This window comes from Aythya marila (assembly GCF_965140915.1).
Source record: "Aythya marila genome assembly, chromosome: 1".
NCBI classification, from domain to species: domain Eukaryota; kingdom Metazoa; phylum Chordata; class Aves; order Anseriformes; family Anatidae; genus Aythya; species Aythya marila.
The window spans coordinates 183,489,470-183,514,341 of record NC_139042.1 but is presented as its reverse complement, the minus strand read 5'-3'; the positions used below and the strand labels follow the sequence as shown (position 1 = coordinate 183,514,341).

Here is a 24,872-nt window from a genome sequence, read left to right as displayed (position 1 = left end):
ATAAGAATACATCTTTTTCTAATAACAGTTGCATTTTTTTTCTGAACAATGCATGTTGTCAGAGGAGCAAGTACCATAGTATCATTTCACAATCACTGAATTAAAAAACAAAACAAACAAACAAACAACAAAAAAAAATCAAAGTTTAACATTAAAACTGGTCAGGAAAACGTGTTATGTTATTTTAATTCACAAATTTGAGAAGCAAAAGTAATTTCCTCTGATTTCTTAGCTTTCTTTTCAGTGCAGGTAAGCATCACAGATAGAGAATCTTAATTTGAACTGCATCCATCTTAATTAAGTTGTCTATCTGGATTTTAAAACAAACGTTTTGCCAGAAGACAGGGCCTTGGTCTATTCTCAGTGATCCTGCAGCATTCAGTGCTGGTGCAGGGGGCAACTGATGACAGAATTTTCAATCCTGCCTGGAGTTTCTTCTTGTGAGCAAGTTTGAGCCCCTTCTGCTTTCTGCCAGTTGTTTTATGCAAAACAAATACATTATAGATGTTGCTGTATTTTTATTTTTGTTTTTAAATGCAAAAATATCAGTGTTGAAATAAAATGTACTACTAATATCATGCTCTCTACCTTGATTATGCTAAAGATTAACAACTGTAGAGTCTGAGTGGAAATACATGTATAATAGTTGGGCTCATCTTACTGCGAATTACAATACATATTCTGGATAGAATGCTTGGTATATGAATTTTCCTGCTTATTAGATCAATAGAGTTCTCGGAGTGAATAAGCTCAAGTGTATTTTATCTTCTAGACAACTGTATACATACAACACCTGTCATTTAAGAGCTGCCACTTAGTAACTACTCTGACACATTAAAAATATTTTGCAGCTACATATGAAGGAAAACAAAAGCAGCATGCATGTAATCCATGAAATAATATAATTAGTATGAGAATGGCAGTCAGTGATAAAAAACAATATTTTATAGATACCGAATCAGTCCCATATTTTATTGAATAAATCAAATTACTTTTATGAAATGTGTAGCCATCTGCATTTTGTATGGTGTGTTTGTTCACTGCTATAAAATAGTAAATAGGAATATAATAGGAGAAACTCTAATAAAATGTAAAAGTAATTACTTTCCAGTGGTTTAAAATTAAAATATATTTTGACACATTAAACATAAATGGAAGTCAATATTATATGAAAATCTTCTTTTTTATTTCAACCTTTTCTTAAAACTGATAGTTATGGTGAAATGAGACATAGATTCCTGTAAAGAAAAAGTATTCACATATATTTTATACTATGTATTTAAAGCTTTTTCCAGAGAGCTTACATGTTGATTAAAGAATTCTATTTTTGTCCTTTGCTCCATCCAGCAACTAGTAATTTTTTTCATCATTTCCTATATATATCTTATTTTATTCATTAATGTAGAAATGACACATGTAAGATCCTTCTTCTGAATTACTTTGCAAAGTATATTATGTATAAAATGCTGCTTTTTAAAATATTCACACTTTCCCTTTCTGCATGTCGATGCATTTTGTAAAGACACAGGAAATTACATGAGAAAAGAATGTAAGCCTCTTCCCTGTGGGGAAAGGAACAGAGCTACGACACAAACTCTTTTAATCTCTCACTGCTAAAATGACAAAAATCCCTTCCTTTTTACAGTTTGACTAAATGACATCTGGTTGGTATTTTACAGGAGGGGGAGGCAAGCGGCTGCAACTATATTTAGTAAAATCTCTTATAATCCAGTTAATGGGAAAGAACTATTATAGTAGCTATTTGGATCTGAGCTTTTTTTTTTTTTTTTTTTTAACGGTAGTGTAGACACCAACAGCAGAGAGCTTATTCTTGCCACATCCGTTTGTGAAGCTTTGAGTAAAAACATACCCATGCCTAAGATATTAAAAGGAAATAAGGTAGGCGGCAATTATAACCAATAATTAACATAAACCAAAAGCTTAATATGATTATTTTGAGAGAGGTGGAGGGATGTTTTGACCACACTTACATAAAATTACAGTGTATTTCTGAAAAATTTCCTTAGTAAAGAAATGATTTGAAAGAAAAAACAGAAAGACAGGTTTGTTGATGCTGTTTTCTAGTTTGGATTGCAAAATCTAGGTAGTGAAAAATCTCTCAAGATATCATCCTGCTTGTTTTTTTCCTTGGTGTTTAACTCACGTAACTGTGTACTTAATATCCATTCTTACTGACAGATAGCTAAGTGCATAGCATGATTTTGTTTGAAAATGTTATAACTGAAAAATAAAATGACAGTTGTTAATTCATGCAAAGAACAGTCTGGGTCAAGTTATTTGATTTCCTACTGACCCATGCAATTCTCTTAACAGGAAATTATATCATTGTTGACTTCAAGTGCTGATCTGTGATCATTTCAAAGTGTTTCATTACCTCTCATTACCAAATCTGTTAAATGGATACTGCAGAGTTGTTTGGAGTTGTTTTGTTGATTTTTTTTTTATCCTTCTTTTCAGCAATGGTATAGCAACTCCATGAAAGTCATATGCATGTGGTTGGCTGATAGATTAGACCTTCAGCTTCACATCTACCAACTGAAGACTCTCATCAAGATAGTGAAGGTAAAAAATATGTATTTGACTTATATTGCATAGTGAAGAGAGCAAAGTGATGAAGTATTGAAGTATTAACATGCATATATAGATCACCTAAAACTGTGAAATATAAAAAATGTGAAAAATGTGAAATAATGTCATGTTTTTTTGCAGTTTTTCTGTTTTTTTTTTCTTTTTTTTTCACAGTTGTTGCAAATTTGAGAAGAATAACAATTTATTAAAACCTCTAAAGTTAATATGTGCAATAATAATTTTCAACCATTCTGCCCTGACTGAAAATTTTAATTGTTCCAATAAATGTCAATAGATTGCTGCTAGCACTACAGTAATTCTGTACAGTATTCCTAATAAATTAGTTTGTCATATTACTGTTTTTTTTGTTTTGTTTTACTTTAATAATCACAAAAGCAGTCTTGCTTCATTTTTCCCACTCTCTGAAAAATTTAACTATTATTTTCATTATGCACATACAATTACGAGGTTCAATTGGGAAACAATGTTCAAGATATTAGATGACATTTTATAATGATTCATACTCTGGCATCAGTATCAATGGAAATCCCAGTCCTTCCAGTCCAGTCCTGTCATTTAGACTGCCAATATGAAATGAAGTGCAAAATACCTTTCAATATGCAATTACAGGCTACCTCACCATAAAAAAAAAAAAAAAAAAAAAAAAAAAAAGTTCCATCCTAACTCCCTTGTAGATATTACTTAATACTCCTAGGAAAGAAAGAGAAAGCCATTTCAGAATTTTTTCATTTTAATTCTGTCTTATTTAACTCAGAACATTCTTGTTAGCTGTGTAAATGTGCAATAGGAAGCACCTGTTGTCAATGACAACCTTCATTTCTCCAAATATTTTCTAGTGAAGTTCATGCAAGACTGTAAAGTTGGAAGAATTTTAATATGTAGGCACTACCATTGCAACTTGTACTTCCTGAATTCACTAGTTTAAAATAAATAAATAAATAAATAAATACATAAATACATAAATAAATAAATACATAAATAAATAAAAGAAGAGGAAGAAGAGGAAAGAAGAGGAAGAGGAAGAGGAGGAAAGAGAGAGAGAGAGGAGAGATGAAAGTCATAAGGTCACCAGGGCTCCCTGAATCACCCAAGCTGTTTTGTTGGTTTTGACCTTGACTGATTTCCCTGGAAGCAGGATTTGGCTCTTCATTTTATTACATGCCAAACTGGCAAAAGCAGTATGCTGTTTTTTTGTTGAAATTAATGGCTTGTGAAAGGTTTAAAACTCTTAAGTAAAGGTAGTTAACCTCTTCTACAGGGAAAAAAAATAAAGAAAAATAAAGAAAAAATAAATGTTGTAGGATCTAAAAAGTGTGCCCAGTGAGATGTAAGAATGGCAGACTCAAATATACCAGTTAAATGTCACCTGGGAGATTAAAGGAAAAGAGTCTTTTCAAACCGACTGCGAATTGTAAAGTTGAGGTGAATGAGCAGCACGAGCAACTGACCTTGATTCTGTAGCCTGGCACACAGATTAGCTTTGTTCAAAAGAAGCATGCTCCCTGTGGCAATGGGAACACACTGGGTACAGTGGTAGCTTTTCTGTGCCTGTACACAGGCTCACTTTGCACGTATATTCCAAGTGTGTTATACTATAATAGCTTCTGTGGATACAGGAGATGGAACAAAGTTATTTCAGTCATAGATGTTCTGGTCAATGTACCGGAGGGTAGAAAGTCTTGACCACTTCTGTTTTGGTGGGTGAGGAAGACAGGACTGGGAAGTCTAGCTCATCATAGCTCCACTGGGAAATGAGAAAAAATGGTTCAAGTAGAGTATTATAAGAAGCTTTCACTCAGAAGAGGCAGTGTTCCTCCAAACCATGGAGTCAATGGAGGCAATTTTCTGTTTGCCTTTGGCAAAACTGTGAATCCATGTTGCCTCCATCTCCTGAAAATATTCAAAAAAAAAAAAAAAAAGTAGGAGATCATTTTTAAGGGTCAAAAAATGAGTAAGGAATAGATGATTGTTCCATGTTTGGGCAAGGTAGAGGTGGTGGCATTACCAAGAATGACCAGAAGAAAATTGCTCGTTCCTATTAGAGGTGGAAGATAAAAGTACAATGGCATAAAGGTATTGTCTCAGACATCTGTCTGAGACACATGCAGAGGAACATGACTAAAGAAGGGTCAAGGACCAAGAGGAAAGTTAGAGAGAAATGAAAAATTAAGCTTGGAAGTGAACATTATTATCCTGCAAAAGTATGTCAAGAGAAGAGCACTGACTGAACCCAGGAGTGCTGGACTGAGAATGGAAGGAATACAATGTAAAACTGAAAGAAATTGCTTTAGGACCTGTTAACAGCATAAAAGGAAATTGAAAGCACAGTGTTATAAAAAGGGAATGCAATGGTGACACTTGAAAAAGACCAGGCAGTTTACTCAGAGGAGTGTGTGAGCTAAACACAAGCTGCATCCATTGACTCTGAAGATGACCTAGGAAAGTCAAATAAATCTCAGTTGCAATGATTCATACAGGGTTTAAATAATCATCATAGACGGTGGCAGAGAAAAATTCTCCCCGCTGAATGTTACCCATTTTGAGAGGTGTCTTTTGCAGTTCTTTGAAACATGAGTAAAAGAAGATCAGTTCTTTTCTCTTTTCTTCTTCTAGGGGTTGTGCACAGTCTCCTCCTGTAGAGGAATGGGCCTGATAGCCCTTACTTATTTTCCATTTTCTCTTTTCCTCTAGTCTCTTCCATACACATTGAGAACTCATAGTGTACAAAAAATAAGGAACTAGTTAGATGAACTTGTCCTTAAACTTTTTAGGTGAACTTGGGAAAGGTTATTTCAAATATATTACCACTTAAAAATAAGCATGATTTTCCATATGCTTACTTGAACGTCTAATCAACAAATAAAACAATTTTATTTATAATTCTTACTGAAAAAAAAAAAAAGAAAAAAGAAAAAAGAAAAAAATTCATGTCTTCTGGTTCATAGGAAGGCTGTTTACCAAGGAAACAAAACTTTGTCAAACAGAAAAAAAAAAAAGAAAAAAAAAAGAGATAGATAGGTCTCAAAATGTAGATGACTTAGAATGTGAATTAATCTTGCCTGAAGTAGTCACCTGAGAAATTTTTACTTCATAGAATATAGATCATAATCCAAAATTTAATTTATTTTTTTCATGTTTGGTCAATCAATGTAGAGATAAAGGTAAATAAAATTATAGTTTGGGGAAAGAGTCAAACATTTATTTTTTCTGTGAAACGAGAGAGCTACACATTGCAATATGCAGTTGGAAAAATTATTTGTTGGCTTCTCATTGAATAAATAAGACAAACAGAAATTACTGATAGATCTGCATGCAGCTATAGAGGAGTAGTACAACATACAATCTCAAAGAAATTGCCATCAAAGTGTGGCTTGTGGACTCTCTTCTTGGTATTCTTAGGGTAAAACAAGGTGATCTTGTTTACACTGTTGTTTTGTTTTGTTTTTGCAAAATTACATCTGCAAAATATTATGATCTGACCCCATCAAATAACAGCATTTCCACCATTGCTAGATCAATGTGTAGGAAAAGTCCATGAGGGACTGGCCTTTGCAGGGAAAAGTTGACTTCCAAGAAAGATCTCTTTTCTCAAAAAAAGAAAGAAAGAAAGAAAGAAAGAAAGAAAGAAAGAAAGAAAGAAAGAAAGAAAGAAAGAAAGAAAGAAAGAAAGAAAGAAAGAAAGAAAGAAAGAAAGAAAGAAAGAAAAGATGATGAACAATTGCCAGAAAGGGGGAAAAATAAAAAGAAAAAAAGATTGTTTACATATTCATGATCTTGAGGAGCTTGAGCACTCAAACAAAACTGTTTAGCACCACATCTATCTAAGCTTGACAAATATATTTAATAGAAAGCTATTTTCCTTTCCTATGAAAATTGTCAATGATTAATCATAACTGGAATTGTTTTATGTGGATCCAGAACCACTGTCACTGACTGCTACATTTTCAAGTTAGAGAAGTCACTTTGAGTCTATCGTTTTCACAGAGTTCAAACAATTTTTAAAATGAAGCTTATAGAAACCTCACATGGCCCAGAGTCTAAAAACCACAAAATCTTTAGCAAGTTTTAGATGATAAATCCGTAACTGTAGGAAGAATGAAGCTGCTCAGCTGGCATGCTCGAAATAGCCAGTGTATAGTAGAAGATGGCTTGAGGCTTTTCCAAGTCCAACCCAGGATGTTTTGTTTCTACTGCAGAAAACCTACCGGGACTTCAGATTGCAAGGCGTGATGGAAGGAACGCTGAACAGTAAAACCTACGACACTGTCCACAGCCGTCTAACCATGGAGGAAGCCACGGTCTCAGTCACGGATGCAGGAGGACTTCAGGGCATTACGATGAAAGACAGTGATGAAGAGGAAGGATGATACTAATTCACCAGATATTTGGAGCTCTGGGGTGGTGGTTTGAGGGTGGGGGGTGGTGGGGTAACTTGTCCTTGTAGTTGCTTTTACAGTTTTGCCTTATGATGTAGGTGCAGAAATGTAATTTGCTCCATTTTTTAAAAAACTGAAAGTAAGATTATCAGAGGAAAAGTGCCAAGAACTTTTTGAGAACAATGGTTGTAGCATATTGTAATGTATAGCTTTGCTTAGGGCTGTGAGAGCACTGGCATGGAGTTTGAGTTCCAGTTGTGATTATGTTTCTTCCCCTTCTGTTTGTTACCATTCGTTCTTGTATCTCCATCGAATATTGATGTCCTGTTCATAAAGCAAAATGTATGGCTCACTTAAAACACAACTATACAGGAAATCATTCTCAGAATAAGTCAGTGCCCTAGGTAAAAAAAGAAAAAGAAAAAAAAAGAAGTGTATTTTCCGATTTAGACTTTGTTTACTTTTTTGTGCTTAATTTTACATTATTATGTGCCGTGCATTAAAAATTTTAATCTTGGTTCTTTGTATTTTGAAGTTGGTATTTAAGTGGTAGGACTTCAAGGTCAGTCAAACACATGCAAACTACTTATGAGTGTTGTTGTGTCTATTCATTTTGCAAGTTTAAAGATATCTCATCATGTTGGATGTCAGTAAGCTTGCCATCAATGTTTCTATTTCTGTGAAAAATTTCAGGCAATAAGAACATTTTGTCGTGACCACTTCTGTATCTATCCAAGTTTGTATAGAATTCTACAATTAAAAGATGTTTTCAATATTTCAAACCATTTGAACTGTTGTATGATTCCTCATGAGAACCAGCTTTTTTGAAAGAATGCATTCAGTTTATGTGGTGATTACAGTGAGTATATTGGTTTATAGAGCAGATTTATACAAATAATGTATAAAAAGCCTACAAATATCCAAGGGCATAACGCCTTTGTAAAACAAAAATAAACAAAACAAAAACAAGAACCTTACTGACAGATGAACAGACAGTGCCCACTGCCCATTTTCCTATGCCTTCAATGTGAGTTAGTAAGAACCCAAATTTTCCTAAGTTAAAACTCACAACTTACAAAAAATTGAGTTGTGTTTTGTGTTTTTTTTTTTTTTCTTTTTTTCTTTTTTTAGAGCGAGATAGAACATGGCTAGTTCCTGGATGTGTGTAGACAAAATCTGAGGGAACACAGAACAGAAGCATTATACCTGAAGAAGAAAGAAAGGGTGCTGAGCTCCTTATCGAGCCCTGGTGTTACACTTGAAGTGAAGGGCTTTGCTGCTGGACTTCCTGAGGATCTGAGAGGTGCACATGAAGTTTTCCTGCAAGAACAGGCTGTAGGACTTCAGGGTGTTCTCCAGTAGAGGTATTAGGAGACCTTTAAGTCTCACAAGAAGTGGAAGTGGTATCAAAACTGGGTGCTGCTGTCTTTAGCAAGTTGCTAACAGCATCTGGGTCTGGAGTGGAAACTAGAAATGCTGGGATAGAAGTGGCTGTTGTCAGCACAGCCCAGGAGGTTGTGGGTGCAGCTCTTCTCCAGCTGAGGGCTGACCTGGCAGTAACCCAGCTGTCCAGCCCTGACCACACTGTGGGAAGTGCGATGGGTTTGTCCTCTGTCCCAGGCTGTAGCTCAGCTACAATTCTGTGTCTGCTTGCCCATGGACCCAGATGATCAAGATCCTGCCTCTGTGGATTGCCTTCAGAGATGCCCAACCATAACAAACTTGATGGTGGTCTGAAATCAGGGTTGCCACCAGCAACCCTGCTGCCTGCCTGAGGGTGGTGGGGTCCTGCTCAGACAGCCTGGGGAGTCCCCCAGCTCCCTGTCCCTCAAGTTTCAGCTGCCCCTCTCTGTGCCTTGACACCATCTTCAGGAAAAAAAATAAAATAAAAAAAAATCCATGAATTTTGTGTTTTGCAGTGGGTGGCTCAGATTTCATGGTACATGCTGCATGTATGACCCAGACGTCCAGCACTTTCGTATACAATTTCATCTGCATGCGGTATTTACATGATGTGTCTGTCAGTTAGATAGAGGTGAGTGAAGAAATGGAGGGGGAGAGAAAAAAAGAGAGAAGGAGAGAAGGAGAGAGAAAGAAAGAGAGAAAGAGAGAAAGAGGGGAAGAAGGAAGGAAGGAAGGAAGGAAGGAAGGAAGGAAGGAAGGAAGGAAGGAAGGAAGGAAGGAAGGAAGGAAGGAAGGAAGGAAGGAAGGTAAAGAAACCAAAGATGCTGTAACCAGGAGGAAGTTACAAGATGTTTGCAGTTTTGGATTAACTAACTCAGAGGTGAAATCCAGGGTAAAACACCATTAGCAGGGCAGCGCAGCAGCCATGGCAGTAGGGCAGGTACTGAAATGGCAGCACTCCAGAGGTCGTTCCCCTCCTTATTAATGCACACACCTCACTAACCAGCTGCGTGAGGCCGCGGACCGAGGCCAGGCGTGGGGAGGTCGGTGCGCACCCCCGCGGCAGGGCTTTTCCCACGGTTTTAGGGGGGCGTCGAAATCCCCCGCACCCCCCCCCCCCCCCCCCGAGGTGTGCGGCCGTCGGAGGGGAGGGGAGGGAAACGGAGGGAGCCCGGGGGGAGGCCAGGGGAACCTCCGCGGGTTTTGGGGCGGCTGACGGCAAACGTGGCCCCATCAGCCGGCGGGACCCGGCGGGTAGCAGCGGGGCCCCAAAGGGAGAGGGGAACTCGTTTCGTGCCAACCACAGGAGCTGCCCGCTGGGACACCCGCTGGCACTGCGCCCCTCGGCCTCCCACCGGCAAAACCAGAGGCTAAAAGCCCCGAAGCGCTCGGCTTTAGGGGCAGCACCGCTCCCCCGAGGGCTGCCCCCGTGGCAGCCGGGCACTGGGGAGCCCCGCCGGGCGCAGGGGCGGGGATGGGGCGTTTTTATTACTATTGTTATTTTATTTTTAAAAATTTTTGTATGTGTCCCCATACTTTTGTAATTCTTTCCTCGTTTCTCCCTCCCTGTCGTCTACCGGGCCCGGCATCCCAGCAGAGTTTTGCCTTGCTCCGGGCAGAAAAAAAAATAAATAAAAGAAACAAAACCTAAAGGAATCGCTGCCGCTCCTCTCCAGGACTCTTAAAAACAAATCTCTTCCCCCCTCCAAACCAAAGGGCGCCAGGCGCTCATTTAGCGGGAGCGGGGCTGGCCGTTTGATGAACTGGGAAAGGAACAAGCACCAAGGTGTCACTCATGGTTCCAGCTGCCGCTGGCCCCTCCCAGCCACTTTCGCCAAGGGCCCTTTGGAGCTGCTGACACCGCTGGGTCCCCCCCCCCCCGGGCGGGATGATGAGATTAGGGGCAGCGCTGCGCTCCGCAGCCCCAGCGCCCGCACCAGCTCCAGAGGGGCACTTGTCACCTCGAGTCCCGGCTTTTAAAAGCTTTTTTTCCTTTTTTTTTTTTTTTTTCTTCATTTGCACCAGTTCGCTTGTCGGTTTCGAGGGGGTCCGTGCAAGAAGTAGTGTCAAAGTTTTGGGTTTTACCTCCACCAGCACTCGTGTCTGGCAGCTCGGTGTCAGCCGATTCATTTTGTGATGGAGTTGGTTAAAAAGGAGAAGGCTCTGTCCTCTTCCTTTCGGGGGTCTCGTACGGGGGGAAACCGACACGAGCTCACTGCCTGACAAGGCTGTGCATGCTTCCAGAAAGTATATATATAGCATATATATTATATACTAATATACCAATATGAGTATATAATACCAACTATATACTAATATATAGGAATAGCATATTAAATATATACCATATATATATAATATATATGTGTTTATATATTTATATTACGTATATCTCGTTATTTTCTTCTGGAAGACAATGTCGGGAGCCCCGGCGGCGGCAGGCTGCCAGCGGCGAGGATGTCACCAGCGCAGGGACGGCAGGGACGGAGCTGGCTGGCCCCGCTCTGCTGGCCTCCCCCCGGGTCTGCTCCGCTCCCCCTCCACCCCCCCCCCTCCGCCCCAAATCGGCTCACGTTTTGGTTTCCCTTGCAAAGACAACCCTGGGTGAAGTGGAGGGCTGGAGTCGGCTCTCCCCGTCGCGAAGCCGGCTGCTGGAGGACGGGATTTTTTGGGCACAACGAGCCCCGGCTTCTGAAACGGGCCCTGGTGGTAGGAGGGCCGCGGGGCGTTTTTAGGGGAAGGGCACTAACATAGAGTCGGGTCACCCGAAACCGGCCCCAAGCTCGGCCGGAGGCCGGAGGGCTGCGCCAAACGCTCCCAGGGAAAAGCTTAATACGCGCAGCAGAAGGTTAGCGAAGTTATTATCCTTTTCAATTCATTTTTTACTTAGAAACGCAATGGAATTATTCATTTTATTAAGGGGGAAGAAATTAAAGATTAGGCTTTAGGCGGTGTTTTACCTCCCTTTAATCGCCTCTGGGATCGGATTGGAGTAATCCTGACGAAGAGATGAATTCGCCGGTGCCTCTGATTTTGAGTGCTTGCAGAGATCCGTTATGATCATAATGCAAGTGAGCAATATCAAGAACATAGCTTAGGAGCGAATGAAACGCAAAACCGATTACGGGGAAAAAGAGAACAGCAGCTTTCCCGGGCGGAACGCGAAATCAACTCGAGGCCAAAGTTTTGCCCTTAATTCCTCCGGGGCTCGGGCACTCGAGCCCTCTCCTTCCCCCCTCGGAGCCCGCATCCTGCATCCCGCATCCCTCATCCCGCGTCCTGCATCCCACACCCCGCAGCCCTTTTCTTGCAGAAAGCCAGCGGCCGCGGGTTGCTTTCGGCCCGGCCCCGGGAGCATCTCCACGCACCAGCAAAGCCGCAGAGAGCCGCGGCTCGGCAGCTTCATCACGGAGCCTAAAATAAAATAACGAGGTCCCAAAGTGCCACGGAGGGCTCGGGACGGGACGGAAAATATGGATTGGCATTGATTTGCTGTGCTGCGGGCAGCTCCAACACGGGCAAAACGCCTTTTCTGAGAGGGAGACTTCAGAAAAAAAATAAATAAAAAGGAAAAAAAATGGTCTTTTAGATCGTTATTTAATAACCAGTTAGGAAGATAAGTTTTCCCGTGTGCTACGGAAAGCAAGCGAAGCGTACCCGTAAGGAAGCAACGAATAACCGCGCTCCCGCTTCTCCAAGAGCGTGTCTCCGTTATTAAGGAGGCCGGTGTAATTGTAATGGCAGGGCTGTAATTGCTGCTGTGGGATATTTACCCTGCTCAAATGACACTACATATTTTACTTTCAAACACATGTCAAAAAGTCAATCCCAAAAAGACCAGTTAAGAGCAAGCTGTTAACGTATTAAGTATATGGGATTTGAAGCCTCTAAAACCCACTCAACAATAATTCCCTTCTTCAGCACCAATCGAGAGGAAATTTGCCTAGATTGAATTAAACGCAAATTGCTCTGAAGGGGGAAACTCTCCTCCGGCAGGCACCACGGAGGAGATGCGGGATGCTTGGACGCGGCTCAGGTGCCCCCCCGGTCCCCCGGCCCGGGGACAGCGGCCTCGCCGGGGGGCAGCAGGTAAGGGGCTGCGGCACCCCGACTCCCCCAAGCCCCCCAGCTCCGAGGCACCCGTTGCGGTCCCGACCCAGCTACCGTGGGATACCGGGGGCTCGGCGGGTGATGCTGGGGACTGGGAGCACTTCTGCCGTGTGCCCCAGCTTCGTTTTGGGGGGTGGGATTGGGGTGAAAGTACAAAGCCCCTCTGCTCTCGGCTGTCCTTGCTCTTTCCCTCGACCGCCCCGCTTCGCTGTCCCCATAAACAGCTGGGGCCCGTCCGGAACAGGGCCGTCACGGCTGGCCTAAATGCGTGGGGAGTACGCCTGTTTAGGTGTATACGCACATAGAGTTGTATACATGCGCATATATAAATATATACAGTGTTATATACATATGCAGTGTTATATATATATATATATGTATATGAATATAAAAGGATGTGTATTTCTTTTTATACCCATACCCATCCGAAGCTTTCGGTATTTGTGTTGTGCGTTATTTGTGGACTGATAAACTATACCTAGCGTATATGAGGGTTACTTTATAGATACATATATACATACATATTTTTTTCCGAATTTAGAGGCACTCCCTCCTCGTGCCCCCTTTTCCCTCTCTCCCCCATCCCTGGTCCCCTTTCACCCCTTCTCTCCCCCGGTCCGGGTTTGGCCCGGGTGGCTCCTGCACCCCCGCTCGCTGCTCTCGCCGTCTGGCTGCCGCAAGCCCCCGGCTCGTGTTGTGTGCTGTGTGCTGTGTGCTGTGTGCTGTGTGCTGTGTGCTGTGTGCTGTGTGCTGTGTGCTGTGTTTTCCTAAAGCTCGCCGCCACCTGACCTCGTTCTCGAAAGCGGCGAGCAGCCCCGGAGCTGTCCCAGGAGCAGGGCAGCCTTCTCCTCCCTCCCGCTCTCAGACACGCACCCGCACACCCACGCACAAAGAGAGCCCGGGCTGGGAAGTGGCGAGGAAGCAAACGGTTTCCCCTCCAGCCGCCGCCGCTGCTGCACCTTGTTTGACAAACACCCCGGCGCTTGCCCTTGAATCGGGTTTCACATCCCTGCTTAGCGCTTGGACAATGATTTCAGATGATGTCACTTAAAGCCAAACAAGAAAATTGATCTCGGATTTGCTTGGCCTCTAAAGCCTGGTTAAGCAGATTGCAAATAATAATAATAATAATAATAAAAAGAAAAAAAAACTACGAGGGGGGAGCGAGAGAGAGGGAGGCAGAGGGGAGAGGCGAGGAGCGGAGAGCCGCCTCCTTCCCTGGGCGGGGGAGGCGCGGGCGCCAATGAAAAGTAGCCGCTTACTGGGGGGGAAAAAACTTTTCCTGTTGCCTGTTGGAAGCGAATTGAGCAATTATCTAGTTTACCTTCTCCTCTTGGAAGTTAACGATTGGCGAGATCTTGGCTGCGTTATTGACACAACACTTTCTATTGATAGAAATAAGTAGCGATTGTCCCGAGTCATTGGTGCGCCAAAGTAAACTGTGATGGGCTGGCATGAGTCCACTGGACTGAGAAGGCTGGTTCCGCCGGCGGAGGCTGTGGCGATGGTGGCGGCGGCGATGCTGCTCTCCTTCCTTGCAGCTCATTGACAAGAAAAGGGGGAGAGAGAGAGTGAGAGGCACGGAGAGAGAGAGAGAGAGGGGGGAAAAAAAAGAGGCGTCTACCAAAGCGGCTCAAAGCGGGCGAACAAATGCAATCCAGCCATGGACAATAGTGGCCACCACACGGCGACCAAAATCCTAGCGACTCCTCCGGCCAGAGAAAGCCTGTCTGCGAGGAGCACCATGATCAGCACGCCCAAGCCCCTCGCCTTCTCCATTGAGCGCATCATGGCGCGGACGCCCGAGCCCCGCTCCATCCCCGTCCCGCAGCTCCTCCACGGCTCCGCGGCCAAAGGCGACCCCAAGCACCCGCTGCACCTCAACTCCTCCATCCCCTGCATGATCCCCTTTGTCCCGGTGGCGTACGACCCCCTGCCCAAGGCGGCCGTGGCCGGAGCGGACCCCAGGAAGGCTCACTTAGACTCCTCTTCCTCGCCCTCCTTTAGCTGCGGCGATCTCTTGAACTGTGCCCTGAGCTTGAAAGGAGATTTCCCCCGCGACGCCCTGCCCTTGCAGCAGTACAAACTGGTAAGACCCCGAGTGGTCAATCACTCCTCCTTCCACGCCATGGGAGCCCTGTGCTATTTCAACCGAGGCGACAGCCCTTGTCACCCGTCCTCCGGTGTCAACATCCACCCGGTGGCTTCTTATTTCCTCAGCTCTCCCTTGCACCCGCAGCCCAAGGCGTACCTGGCGGAGCGGAACAAGCTGGTGCTGCCGGCCGCCGACAAGTTCCCGGCGGGGGCAGCTTTCAAGGACCTGTCGCAGGCTCAGCTGCAGCATTACATGAAGGAGAGCGCTCAGATCCTCTCGGAGAAAATCGCCTACAAGACCTCGGACTTCAGCCGCGGCTCGCCGAGCAGCAAGCCCAAAGTTTTCACCTGCGAAGTTTGTGGAAAGGCAAGTAGCGACCCTGTCCCCCCCTCCCCGGCTCCTCCTTTCGGTCCTTTTGCTGGCTCGGTTGGTCTGCAAACGACGGCTCGGGCTCTAACCGCAATTTTGTTTATTTTTGTTTTGTTGTGTTTTTGTCTGCTTTGACTTTCAAGGTATTTAACGCACATTATAACTTAACTCGCCACATGCCGGTGCACACGGGAGCCAGACCCTTTGTTTGCAAAGTTTGCGGGAAGGGCTTCAGGCAGGCGAGCACGCTGTGCCGGCACAAGATCATCCACACCCAGGTGAACATTACCCCCTTCCCGTACACCGAATCGGGCCCCGTCACTTTTTTTGGGGGGGAGCTCGGCGGCGCCCGACCCCTCCGCAACCGCAGAGCCCGGCCGGGGTGGCTTAGCCCCCGCTTTTGGGGTGATTTCGTTTGCTTTCTGCGACGTGGGGCTGAGAGCCGTGAGCCCTCAGGGCGAACTCCCAGCACTCAGATCAGCACCCCAATATCCAGCACCCCAACACCCAGCACCCCTACCCCCACCCAGCACCCCGACCCCCAAAAACCGCCGCGCCTCGCGTTTCTCTCCCCCCCTTAGGAAAAACCCCACAAGTGTAACCAGTGCGGCAAAGCCTTCAACCGCAGCTCGACCCTGAACACCCACACGCGGATACACGCCGGCTACAAACCTTTTGTCTGTGAATTTTGTGGCAAAGGATTTCACCAGAAAGGTACCGGCCGCCGGCCCCCTCGCCCTTCGCTCCCTCCCGGCCGGCCGGGAGCAAGCGGCGGGACAGTTTTCGGCGGGGAGAGGGTGGGAAGAACTTTTGGCTTTTAATTCCCCTTAGCAGAGACGTGGGCTTATTGGGAAGCATCGCTAGCCTTTTTCTTGTGGCCTCGGAGTAGGGAAGAGAGTAGTTTTTGGGGAGCGGGGGGCAGCAACACGGGGCATTCCCGGGCAGCTTCGCTCCCTGCCCTGCCCGGCAGCGGCAGCCCTCGGGGCTCCTCGCCGAGATACTGGGAAGGCTAAAGCCGTTTTTTAGGCTTTTATTTTTGGTGATTTCTTTATTTCACCTTTGATGCCATTTTGGCTTATTCGCTAATTCCCTCCGTGTTTGTAAAAAGAGTGGGGAGGAGAGGAAGGGGGCGGCTGTTTGCTCAGAGGCTCGCCAGCATTTTCTGCTGAAGCCGGGCGCAGGGGATGGAGTAGGGCTGCTTTTTTGGTTTTTTTTTTTCCTTTTTTTTTTTTTTTTTTTCTTTTTCCTCCATTTCTTAGCACCCAGTTCTCAGCGCCGGCTCCCTTTTGCCCTTCTTGTCTCGCCCCGCAGGCAATTACAAAAACCACAAGCTGACCCACAGCGGCGAGAAGCAGTTCAAGTGCAATATCTGCAACAAGGCTTTCCACCAGGTGTACAACCTCACCTTCCACATGCACACCCACAACGACAAGAAACCCTTCACGTGCCCCACCTGCGGCAAAGGCTTCTGCAGGAACTTTGACCTCAAGAAGCACGTCCGAAAGCTGCACGACAGCGCCCTGGGACTGCCCCGGCCCCCCACCGAGCTGGGGGGCCCCGACCCGCCGCCCCCTCCCGGGCCGCTGCTGCAGCCGTAAGGGCCCCGCGTCCGCCCCTTTGCATGCACCTGTTAAGAGGTTTTTGTGTATTATTGCTCTATATCGCCACTGTTTTACGGGACTGGTTGGTTCCTCTTTTATTTTTTATTTTTTAAAGACTTTTTTTCGTTGTCGTTGTCGCATCTCAGGTGGAGAGATGGTTTAAAAAGAGAAAAAGAAAAGCGCCAAGCCAATTTCTGCGGTATTTATTTGGGATCTGTATTACCCGAGCCGGGAATGCTGCACCACTTTAATTATTTCGATGTATATATATTTCCAGTGTGTTGCTCCTGCCCCGTCTCCGCTGCCTGCCGGTTATCCCCCCACCTTCTTGGTTTTCTCCTCTCCCTCTCCCCTTGAATATCGTATCTATATGGACAGAGCGGGTTCGCTGTGTACGGATTTGAAATTTCGGTTTAACTCTTGCACGTGAGAACAAAAAAAAAAAAAGAAAAAAAAGAAAAAAAAATCTTCTTGACCTGGTGGCAATAAATCCTTGCACCCGAGTGCGCCCGGCGGTGGGGAGTGTGGTGCGGGGGCCAGGTCCCCGAGTGCTGTTCCCTCCCGCCGCCCTGCCAAAACACTGAAACAACCGCTAAAGGCTTTAATTAAGAGGGGTAATTAGTTCGGATTGATCAAAGCCGGGTTGTTATGTTTTTAGCTGCTCAGCGGACTCTGCCAAGCCGAGCCCTGAAAGCGGAGCCCGCCCGCCAGAGGCAGGAGGGGGCTGCCGGGTTTGTGGCTCCCTCAGGGTGGGACGCGAGAGGGGCACAGAAAATGGATGCCCCCCAGGATGAGCAACAGCATGGAAGGTTTGGGGGCCCGAGGACAGCGGGGGGTGGTCCCGTCGGGAGTCCCTGGGGTGCCCTCGGAATCCTGCTGTTGCAGCACCCTCAGCCCTGTTCAGGTTTGGGCTGTAGGGTAAGGAGCAGGATGAGGTGGTTGTGAGCACCCTTCAAGCGTTAAATCCATGAGGGAAGGGTGGAGGGACCCTCTTGCACCCCTCTCTCTAGGCTGCCCCTTGCAGGGGTGTTTGCAGCATGTGGGTCCAGCCCTTAGGTTCAGGCCAGAGGCACCTGTCTGCCCGTGTGGGTTTGAAGGAGGCTGAGATGGGGGGTGAGCCTTCCTCCTTTCACCAAGCTTGGGTTACTGAAGTAACCCTTCCAGTACAGGGCTGTACCCATGAAAAAGCAAGTCAGCCAGTACAGGGCTGTACCCATGAAAAAGCAAGTCAGCCAGATCCCCACAGCATCCCAAACTGGTGAAGCTGGGAAGACCTGAGGGGGTGCACCAGAGCCCCAGCTCTTGGTCTGTTTCCTTCTGAGCTCCTGGGGAGAGGAAGCCAGAGTAGAGCTCATATGACCGGGCCAGGGGTGGCGGTGACTTGGGCAGAAGGATATCGGTGTGGCCGACCACGGCCACCTGGCCTTGTGCTGTGTTAGGACAAAACCTTTCCTGGGCGAAAAGTGGCCAACCTGCTTCAGGGGTGGCTTTGGGGGTGGCAACAGCCTACCTGTACTGAGGGTGCCCTTGTGGCTGCTCCCTGACATGCCCCCATGGCCCAGCCCACATCCATGGGGCAGCTCCAGAGGCCTCAGGGCAACGAGACTCAGGTGAACCTGGGTACCCCCAGGGCTCCTCCACTCTGCCCAGCTCTGGCTTTTGCTGCTGGAGGAAAGGAAGGGATGGAGGATTGGCAAAGGCAAGGGCGGTCTGTGGACTGCCATGTCCAGCTCTCACCCAGTCATGTCTCTTCATAGCAAGTTCACAAGAAGGATTGTGTGTGTTCTAGCGGGGACAAATTCCTTCCAAAACAGCTCAGTGACTGTGGCACTACTGGATCCTCTTCCTTCCGTGGTTGCCAAGGCAAACTTCTGCAGTGTGCAGTGAGAGGTAAGGTGTCCCGAAGGTCCCACTGAAATTACGTGGGTGTACCATTTCTGTGAGCCTCTGCTTGTCTGAAAGAAATCAAAGTTGCAGTAAGACTTACTTTTCTAATTGCTCAGCAAATGTCATGGTACAAGATACCGCAACTAAATCAATAAGGTGTTAAGTATCTTTATTTACAGCTTTTTTTAAAAAGAGTTCAAAGCTACCCAAGTGCTAAAGGTGTACTGTAACTCTCACAAAAGTATTTCATTTCATGATGAAAGAATATACATGTAAATATAAATATGTGATAAAACCTGACCACCTTCAGAAAAGCATGTAACATCTGTCTCAAATGAAATGTCTACATTAAGTCTCAAAACACCAAGAAGGCTGTGTGCTCTGCTTACCCAAATGCCTGGCAATTCTTCGCTCCACCTTGTTTCTTTAGGCTATTTGCGAAATGCTGGGAGAAACGAGGGCTCAGGCTTCCTCGGGCAGTGCCAGTTTGTTTATCCCTTTTGTATGATTACAACTGCTGGAGAAGGAGAGAGAATTTCTGATGTTGCCTGACCATAGGCATTTTGCAGGTTTATACTCAGCAGTCATTATTTTCCCTTCCCTTGTGAAAAAGATCTCCAGCCACCTCATAATCTGAGTTTTTCCGTGTCTTCCTGATGCAAAATGCTATGTCGCCGAGGAACTCACGTGCATTACTGACCCCATTTTGAAATGGAGTGGAAATGAGGTACTCTAGTTTTATTCCAAGGTGAAGTAGAAAAAGTCAGTGATGGGCATGGATAAGTGTTTCTCCTTCCTAGATTTCTTGAGGTAAACACTACTGATGTGGGACTTCGCAGGCAGATGAGGATAGCTCATTTGTTATTTTGCTATACAGAACCATGCCTGTGTCAAAGGCTGGGATTAAAACATGTCTCAGAAGGCCTGCTCAGCATTACCTTTCATTTCCTGTCTTTCAAGATTAATCTCAGGTTAAGTGAATTTCTAGTTAATGGTCAAAGGCAATTCAACGCTGGTGAAATCATCCTGAGAGACAAAAGCTGTAATTTCATATACATCCAAAGCTCACAGCTGTTAACAGCATACCTTACTGAGAGGACTGATATTTTTGTTTTCTCTCTCTTTTTAAAAAATTGTGAATAATTTTGACAGAAGAAATGGAGTCACCTGTACCTAGATAAAAGGCTATATTTCCTGGTGCCAGCTTGCCAGCCAGCACTATTGCTGTGATGTCTGCACCCTGCGTGGTAACTGGTCACCTTCATCCTGCAATTAGTGCTGGGAGGACGAGGGCACTGATATATCTGGATCTGATAAAAACAGGGCTGTAGAGCTGAGCATTAGCATCCTCTAGACACTGTAGCCCACCCAACCTGTTAATCACAGTAACTTCACTTTCACACTGAATAAAACAGAGACAAAGCTGGTGCCTGTGGATCTCTGTAGCTGAGAACCCTTGTAGAGGAAGAGCCATTGCCCTCTACCCTATGCCCATGATTTCTCAAATGGGACTGAGCAGAGAATTACTTCTGTGCTTGTCAAATGCTACAGTTAACGTGTCAATACTTAAAGTACCCTGTTTCTGAAAGAGCAACCAGAATTACTGAAGCAGCCAAATGTCCATCATGTTAAAACAAAATACAGCAACAGCAGGGTCTTCTTGCAGAGTCAGGTACAAAGTTCTTTCTGAAGAAGAAATGGTACTGGCTTTGCCTTTCCACTGCTTCATTGGTGATCAACCCCTTCACTTCCTCTGCAAAGACCTTTGTTTTTTTGTAAAAAAAAAATCCATGCATATCAAAAAGTAAACTAAGCACAAAGCTACTCAAAGTCATGTTCCCATTCACAGGCAGATGAATAGAAATCCAGTGTATCCCAAGACTGCCCAAATTGGTATGGGACAATATCTAGCTAAGGGAATATATATATATTTTTTCCTTCTTTATTACCACAGTGGTGGTAATAGAGAGACTAAGCAAAGCATGTGAGTCCGCCTGGAGCCAGCTGGCATGGAGGTGTGCTGATCATAGCTTAGTTCCAGAACAGTTCATTCAGTCAGTGCTTGAAAACCAGATATGAGAAAGCTCCTGCCACTAAAAGCAGCAGTGGCTTCAACTCCTGTAAAAGCAGTGGTGGTTCTAGCTCCATACCAGGGCTGTTCCCCAGGCTGGATCACTTCTGGTCCATTACTCGGGGGTCACACAGCACAGTGCAACCAGTGCTGAGTGGCTGGATGCCTGCTGGAGCTGCTGAGTGCAGAATGCAGCCTGAGCTAGGCTCTGTGTGTGTCAGAAAGCTGTCATTTTGCTCCAGTAATCTGGGGCTCTTTAAACCATACAAAACTTCTAGTTTTAAAATGTGTCGTGGTGTTATAAAGGGCGAGTTGTGTCTATTTTTTGTCTTCCTTTGAAGCTTTTATAGAAGTTATTTAATGTCTTTACTGTTCAGTCCCTGTTGTAATTGAATCCTTGCATATTTGATTAGGCACAGTATTAAATCTGATAACCATGACTGTGGAAATAAAAAAAACCCTCCTAACTTTCTGCCCTTGAGATGGCTCATATTTCACCACCATCATTATGTGATTTCTAAGAAATCATCTTCAGTTACCAATCAATTTAAACATATAGAGAAGCTGTTTCTATGGGCTTAAATCTATGAAAAAATAATACATAATAAGTTTGATTCTGGGTGGAAAGTTGAAGTGATACGTTGAATATGTAAGCATGAGCAGCTTACCCAACTGCATGGGTAGAATAAATGTTTATTTTCAGGCATGGAACTGCTGGATTCAGTTACAGACTGACACGGCATGTGAGAGAAACCTTGATTTATGGTACTTCAACTCAGAGGGATTAAATACAACTGATGACACTAAATAAACCTTTTCAAAAAAAATTCTAAAATATCTCTTAACCTCTCGGTATTACCAGGAAACATCTGAAGAGTTTATAGATCTATATGAAATGTTGCCTAACTTGGAAAGAAATAATCTTGAACAAGAACTTTCTAAATAACAGTAATGAAAAACTCTTGGATGATAAATACTTTTAGATGATTTTTTTTTTTTTTTCTGAACAAGCAAGAATTTGTATGAGAAATTAATTTCTGAAGTTAAAAAAAATCTGAACCACAACATGTCAGAAAAAAAAAAAAAAGGCTTTATAACTAGAGCAGGTTTTGATCCTTTCTTTTTCTATATTCACCAGAAAATACAAAAGATTATTTTGTTTTTAACCTACTAGATTTTAAAGGAATAATACATTGACTCCTTAAATAAGTGATCAAAAATATTTATGAGGAGTGCAAGAATCACTTTTTTTTTTTTTTTTCTTTTTCTTTTAAGCTTGCCAGGAAATACATTAGTCTACACACCGTAAATAAGGATACATCTTAAAAAAATATTTCAGGCTGCTGTAATTGAATACTAAAAGCTAGGGGCCAATGCTTTTTTATATCTAGCAATGCTCTTGCATCCAATGAAACTGGAAAAATAAGAAATGAATTTGACGACATTTTTCTGTTTATGAGAACATTTGACTCCAGTTTGAAGAGATACATTAGCAAAGGCTAGAAAAGTTAGGTAAAGACCAAAACAAATTGATAAATACATTTGTGGACAACCTATAATTATTGCGGTTTCACATAATGAACTCATGGACTTCTTGATTTGCTAGTCCTAAGAAGCAGAGACACCCCCCCTACAAACAGTATTTCTTCTGTACTTGTGGAGTGTGCTGCTTTTCTAGGTATTTTCTTCTCAGATGTCTTTGGAAATACAGTGTACAGCTACAATTAATATGAAAATGTTAACTTATGTAAGCATTATAATTAGAGCAAAGACCAAATTACCTGAAAATGGTAACTCAGTCTCTGCTCTAGTTATACACTTTTCAGTTTTCTTGAAAAAGCAGCCAGAAAAATTGCTCTAAATCCTCCCTGATGCTGAATATTATTGCACATCATGCTGAACTGTAGTGAAAGTTACAGCGGCCAAAGAGCTACTTTAATTTATGCAAGTGAAGGAGTACATTGCAGCTGAGTTACGTTTACTATATTTAACTTATGTCTGCCTCTGTGCTAATTACAGAGGCTGCTACTTTGTAAGACACTTTGATGATTTTTTTTTTTTTTTTTTGTAGAAATGATTTTGGCCAATTGATGTTTATAGATCTGCGTAGAAGCTTACAAGTAGACTTTGATAAAACATTAATATGAGAAAAAATTGTTGCTTTGGAAGGAATTTTCCTGAAACCAGAGATAGCCAGCTGAGGTAAGGGAGAGTCTGCAGGGCTGGGTTCTTGTGTGGAAGGTCAGACTCACACGGAGCCATCCCTTCTACTTCATGTCCTTCCAAGCACTTCAGTGCTTCTGTTCCATAGCAGAAACCAGGTGCTGCAGAGGCAGCGTGCCTGTTTGGGTCTTTCTTGCTCTGCCTGCTTCTGTTCATGTAAATGACAGTCATAGCACCAAGGAGTGGATGAGGGGGTTTGCCATGGACCCTAGGTCTCTGTCTAGTTGTCTAGTTGTTCCAATTACAAGTGTTTGGTATCAATATTTTGTAAGAGAACCATCCATTTTAACTTGGATTAAATAAAAATGATCTAAGTATGGTTAAGCAAGTCACAGTCAGAAATTATTTAAACATGGGTATCAGGAATCTCAGGAGTATTCTCCAGTCCACAGGCTGTTTGCTATTTTAGATTCTGGGAATAAATTTTTCATTCTGTGTGATTCAGAAAAGGATTTTTTTTTTTCACAGTACTTTTGAAAGATGTTTCTTTCACCCCAGTGCAAAACGAAAATAAGCTCTGTAAGTATGTGATTGTTCGCTATCTGGCATTCCTGTTTTCCCAGCCAGTTTTTCTGGTCATGCTCTTTTTACGGGCAGTCTGCTTTTTTTACAGAGTTCCTAGCTGGGAATTTTTCATTTCCTAAGGAGTGTGAAGCACCAACTTGTAATGTGTCCAAGGACACGGTCTTGCCCAAGGTTTCGATATGGTAATTCTCTCTCTCTCTCTCTCTCTTTTTTTTTTTTTTTTTTTTTAATCAAGTGTTTGCCAAACACCACATGGAGTAATTAGGTTATGAATCATTTATTTTCTCTACTTTTGATTTCTTTTTAGCAAAGTTCCATTCAGAGTAATCTTGTTCAAGGCACTGCAAGTCCAATCAGCCCATCAGCCTTGGGCAATGCCTACACATACCTTGGGACATCTTAACAGGGAGCAAATGAACGTGAATGTCTACCTTTTGTATGCCGTCAAAGGAGAGACATAGGTGTTGTAAACAGCATGAAAAAGGGATTCAGTCTCTCTCATGTCAGGTATTTCCTTCCTTGCAGGTAGTTTGCTGTTCTTGGAGCAACCTTTTGAAGAAATACAGTTTATGAAGTCTTTTTTTCTTCCCTTATTAATGCTGGGAGAACAAGAGTAAATCCCAGAAAATGGTGCTAGTGGCCACTTATGTAAAAATTTGGTGGTGAAGTTGCTTGTTCACACAGCAGGAGAGTGGAGAGCTGTACTCTGCTTGGCTGGATTGATTCACAGCCCCAGTGTCATCATCCTAGGAGAGAATCCTAGTTCCCAGCCCATGGATCACACTGAGTGAAAGCACTCCGCATGCCTACTGCTTTGCATCTGATGTGAAAAAATTGATGGGACCAGCAGGACAGTAAGCCATGATGACTCCTCATCTGCTGTCCTGGATCAGGCTTTCAGAGGGGACCAAACTGCTATTCCAGCTCAGTGTCCTGACACAGATGTGCTGTTTTCAAACAGCCGTGGAGGCAGGCATGGAATCCGTTTCTGCTGCTTCACGGGCGCATGTTGGAGTCACTGGTTGCTCTGTGTTGTTCATGCCTGGCTGCAAAGTCTCAGCCTAAAGAAGGGAGATGAAAGATGTTCTCATTTATGGTAGGCTGGCCTGCTTGTTTTTGACTTTCTCCGTGGATTTGGGCACAGTTTATCATGTGATATGTAGGCTAAGGGTTTTATATGCTGGGTGAGATGAATTCTGACAATTGTTAGGTTTTATGAGTAGGCTTAATTCTCGTTTGAACCCAGTAACTTTTAAGACCTCTTAGTGCAAGCTGGAATGACTCTGAAGCCTCTGGTTTCATCTATATACTTGTGGTGGTTTTACTCAGGTGGGCAGCCGAGCTCCACCACAACTGCTCTCTCACTCCCCCTCTCCTCAAAGAGGAAGGGGGAGAAAATACAACACAGAGAACTCGAGGTTTGAGATAAGAAAGGTTTAATTAAAGGGAAAGGGAATGAGAGGAAAAAACAGAGACAAAAGAAGCAATCAGTCCGCGCGGAAGCACAGAGAGAGGAAAAATTATTCTCTACTTCCCATCAGCGAGCGGTGTTCGGCCACGTCCTGGGAAGCAGGGCCTCAAACGCGTAGTGGTTGTTCAGG

The 24,872-nt window shown here is 44.1% G+C and overlaps 2 protein-coding genes across 4 annotated transcripts in view; both read left to right on the top strand.

Annotated features, from left to right (window-relative positions):
- CADPS2 (calcium dependent secretion activator 2) overlaps nucleotides 1-6,999 on the top strand; it is a 312,175-nt gene extending 305,176 nt beyond the window's left edge. For all 3 annotated transcript variants that reach the window (XM_082768101.1, XM_082768100.1, XM_082768099.1), the window contains 2 exons: nucleotides 2,479-2,583; nucleotides 6,807-6,999. In XM_082768101.1, coding sequence (XP_082624227.1) covers nucleotides 2,479-2,583; nucleotides 6,807-6,977 — 276 coding nt within the window. In that variant the 3' untranslated portion in view covers nucleotides 6,978-6,999. The remainder of the gene's footprint in view (nucleotides 1-2,478; nucleotides 2,584-6,806) is intronic.
- A 7,164-nt stretch (nucleotides 7,000-14,163) lies between these two features.
- FEZF1 (FEZ family zinc finger 1) lies at nucleotides 14,164-16,562 on the top strand (the record flags this gene model as incomplete). Its single annotated transcript, XM_082776395.1, has 4 exons — nucleotides 14,164-14,961; nucleotides 15,108-15,242; nucleotides 15,546-15,678; nucleotides 16,276-16,562. 4 exons carry the CDS (start codon nucleotides 14,164-14,166, stop codon nucleotides 16,560-16,562), a joined length of 1,353 nt encoding a protein of 450 aa, XP_082632521.1.
- Between the last annotated feature and the right edge of the window lie 8,310 nt (nucleotides 16,563-24,872).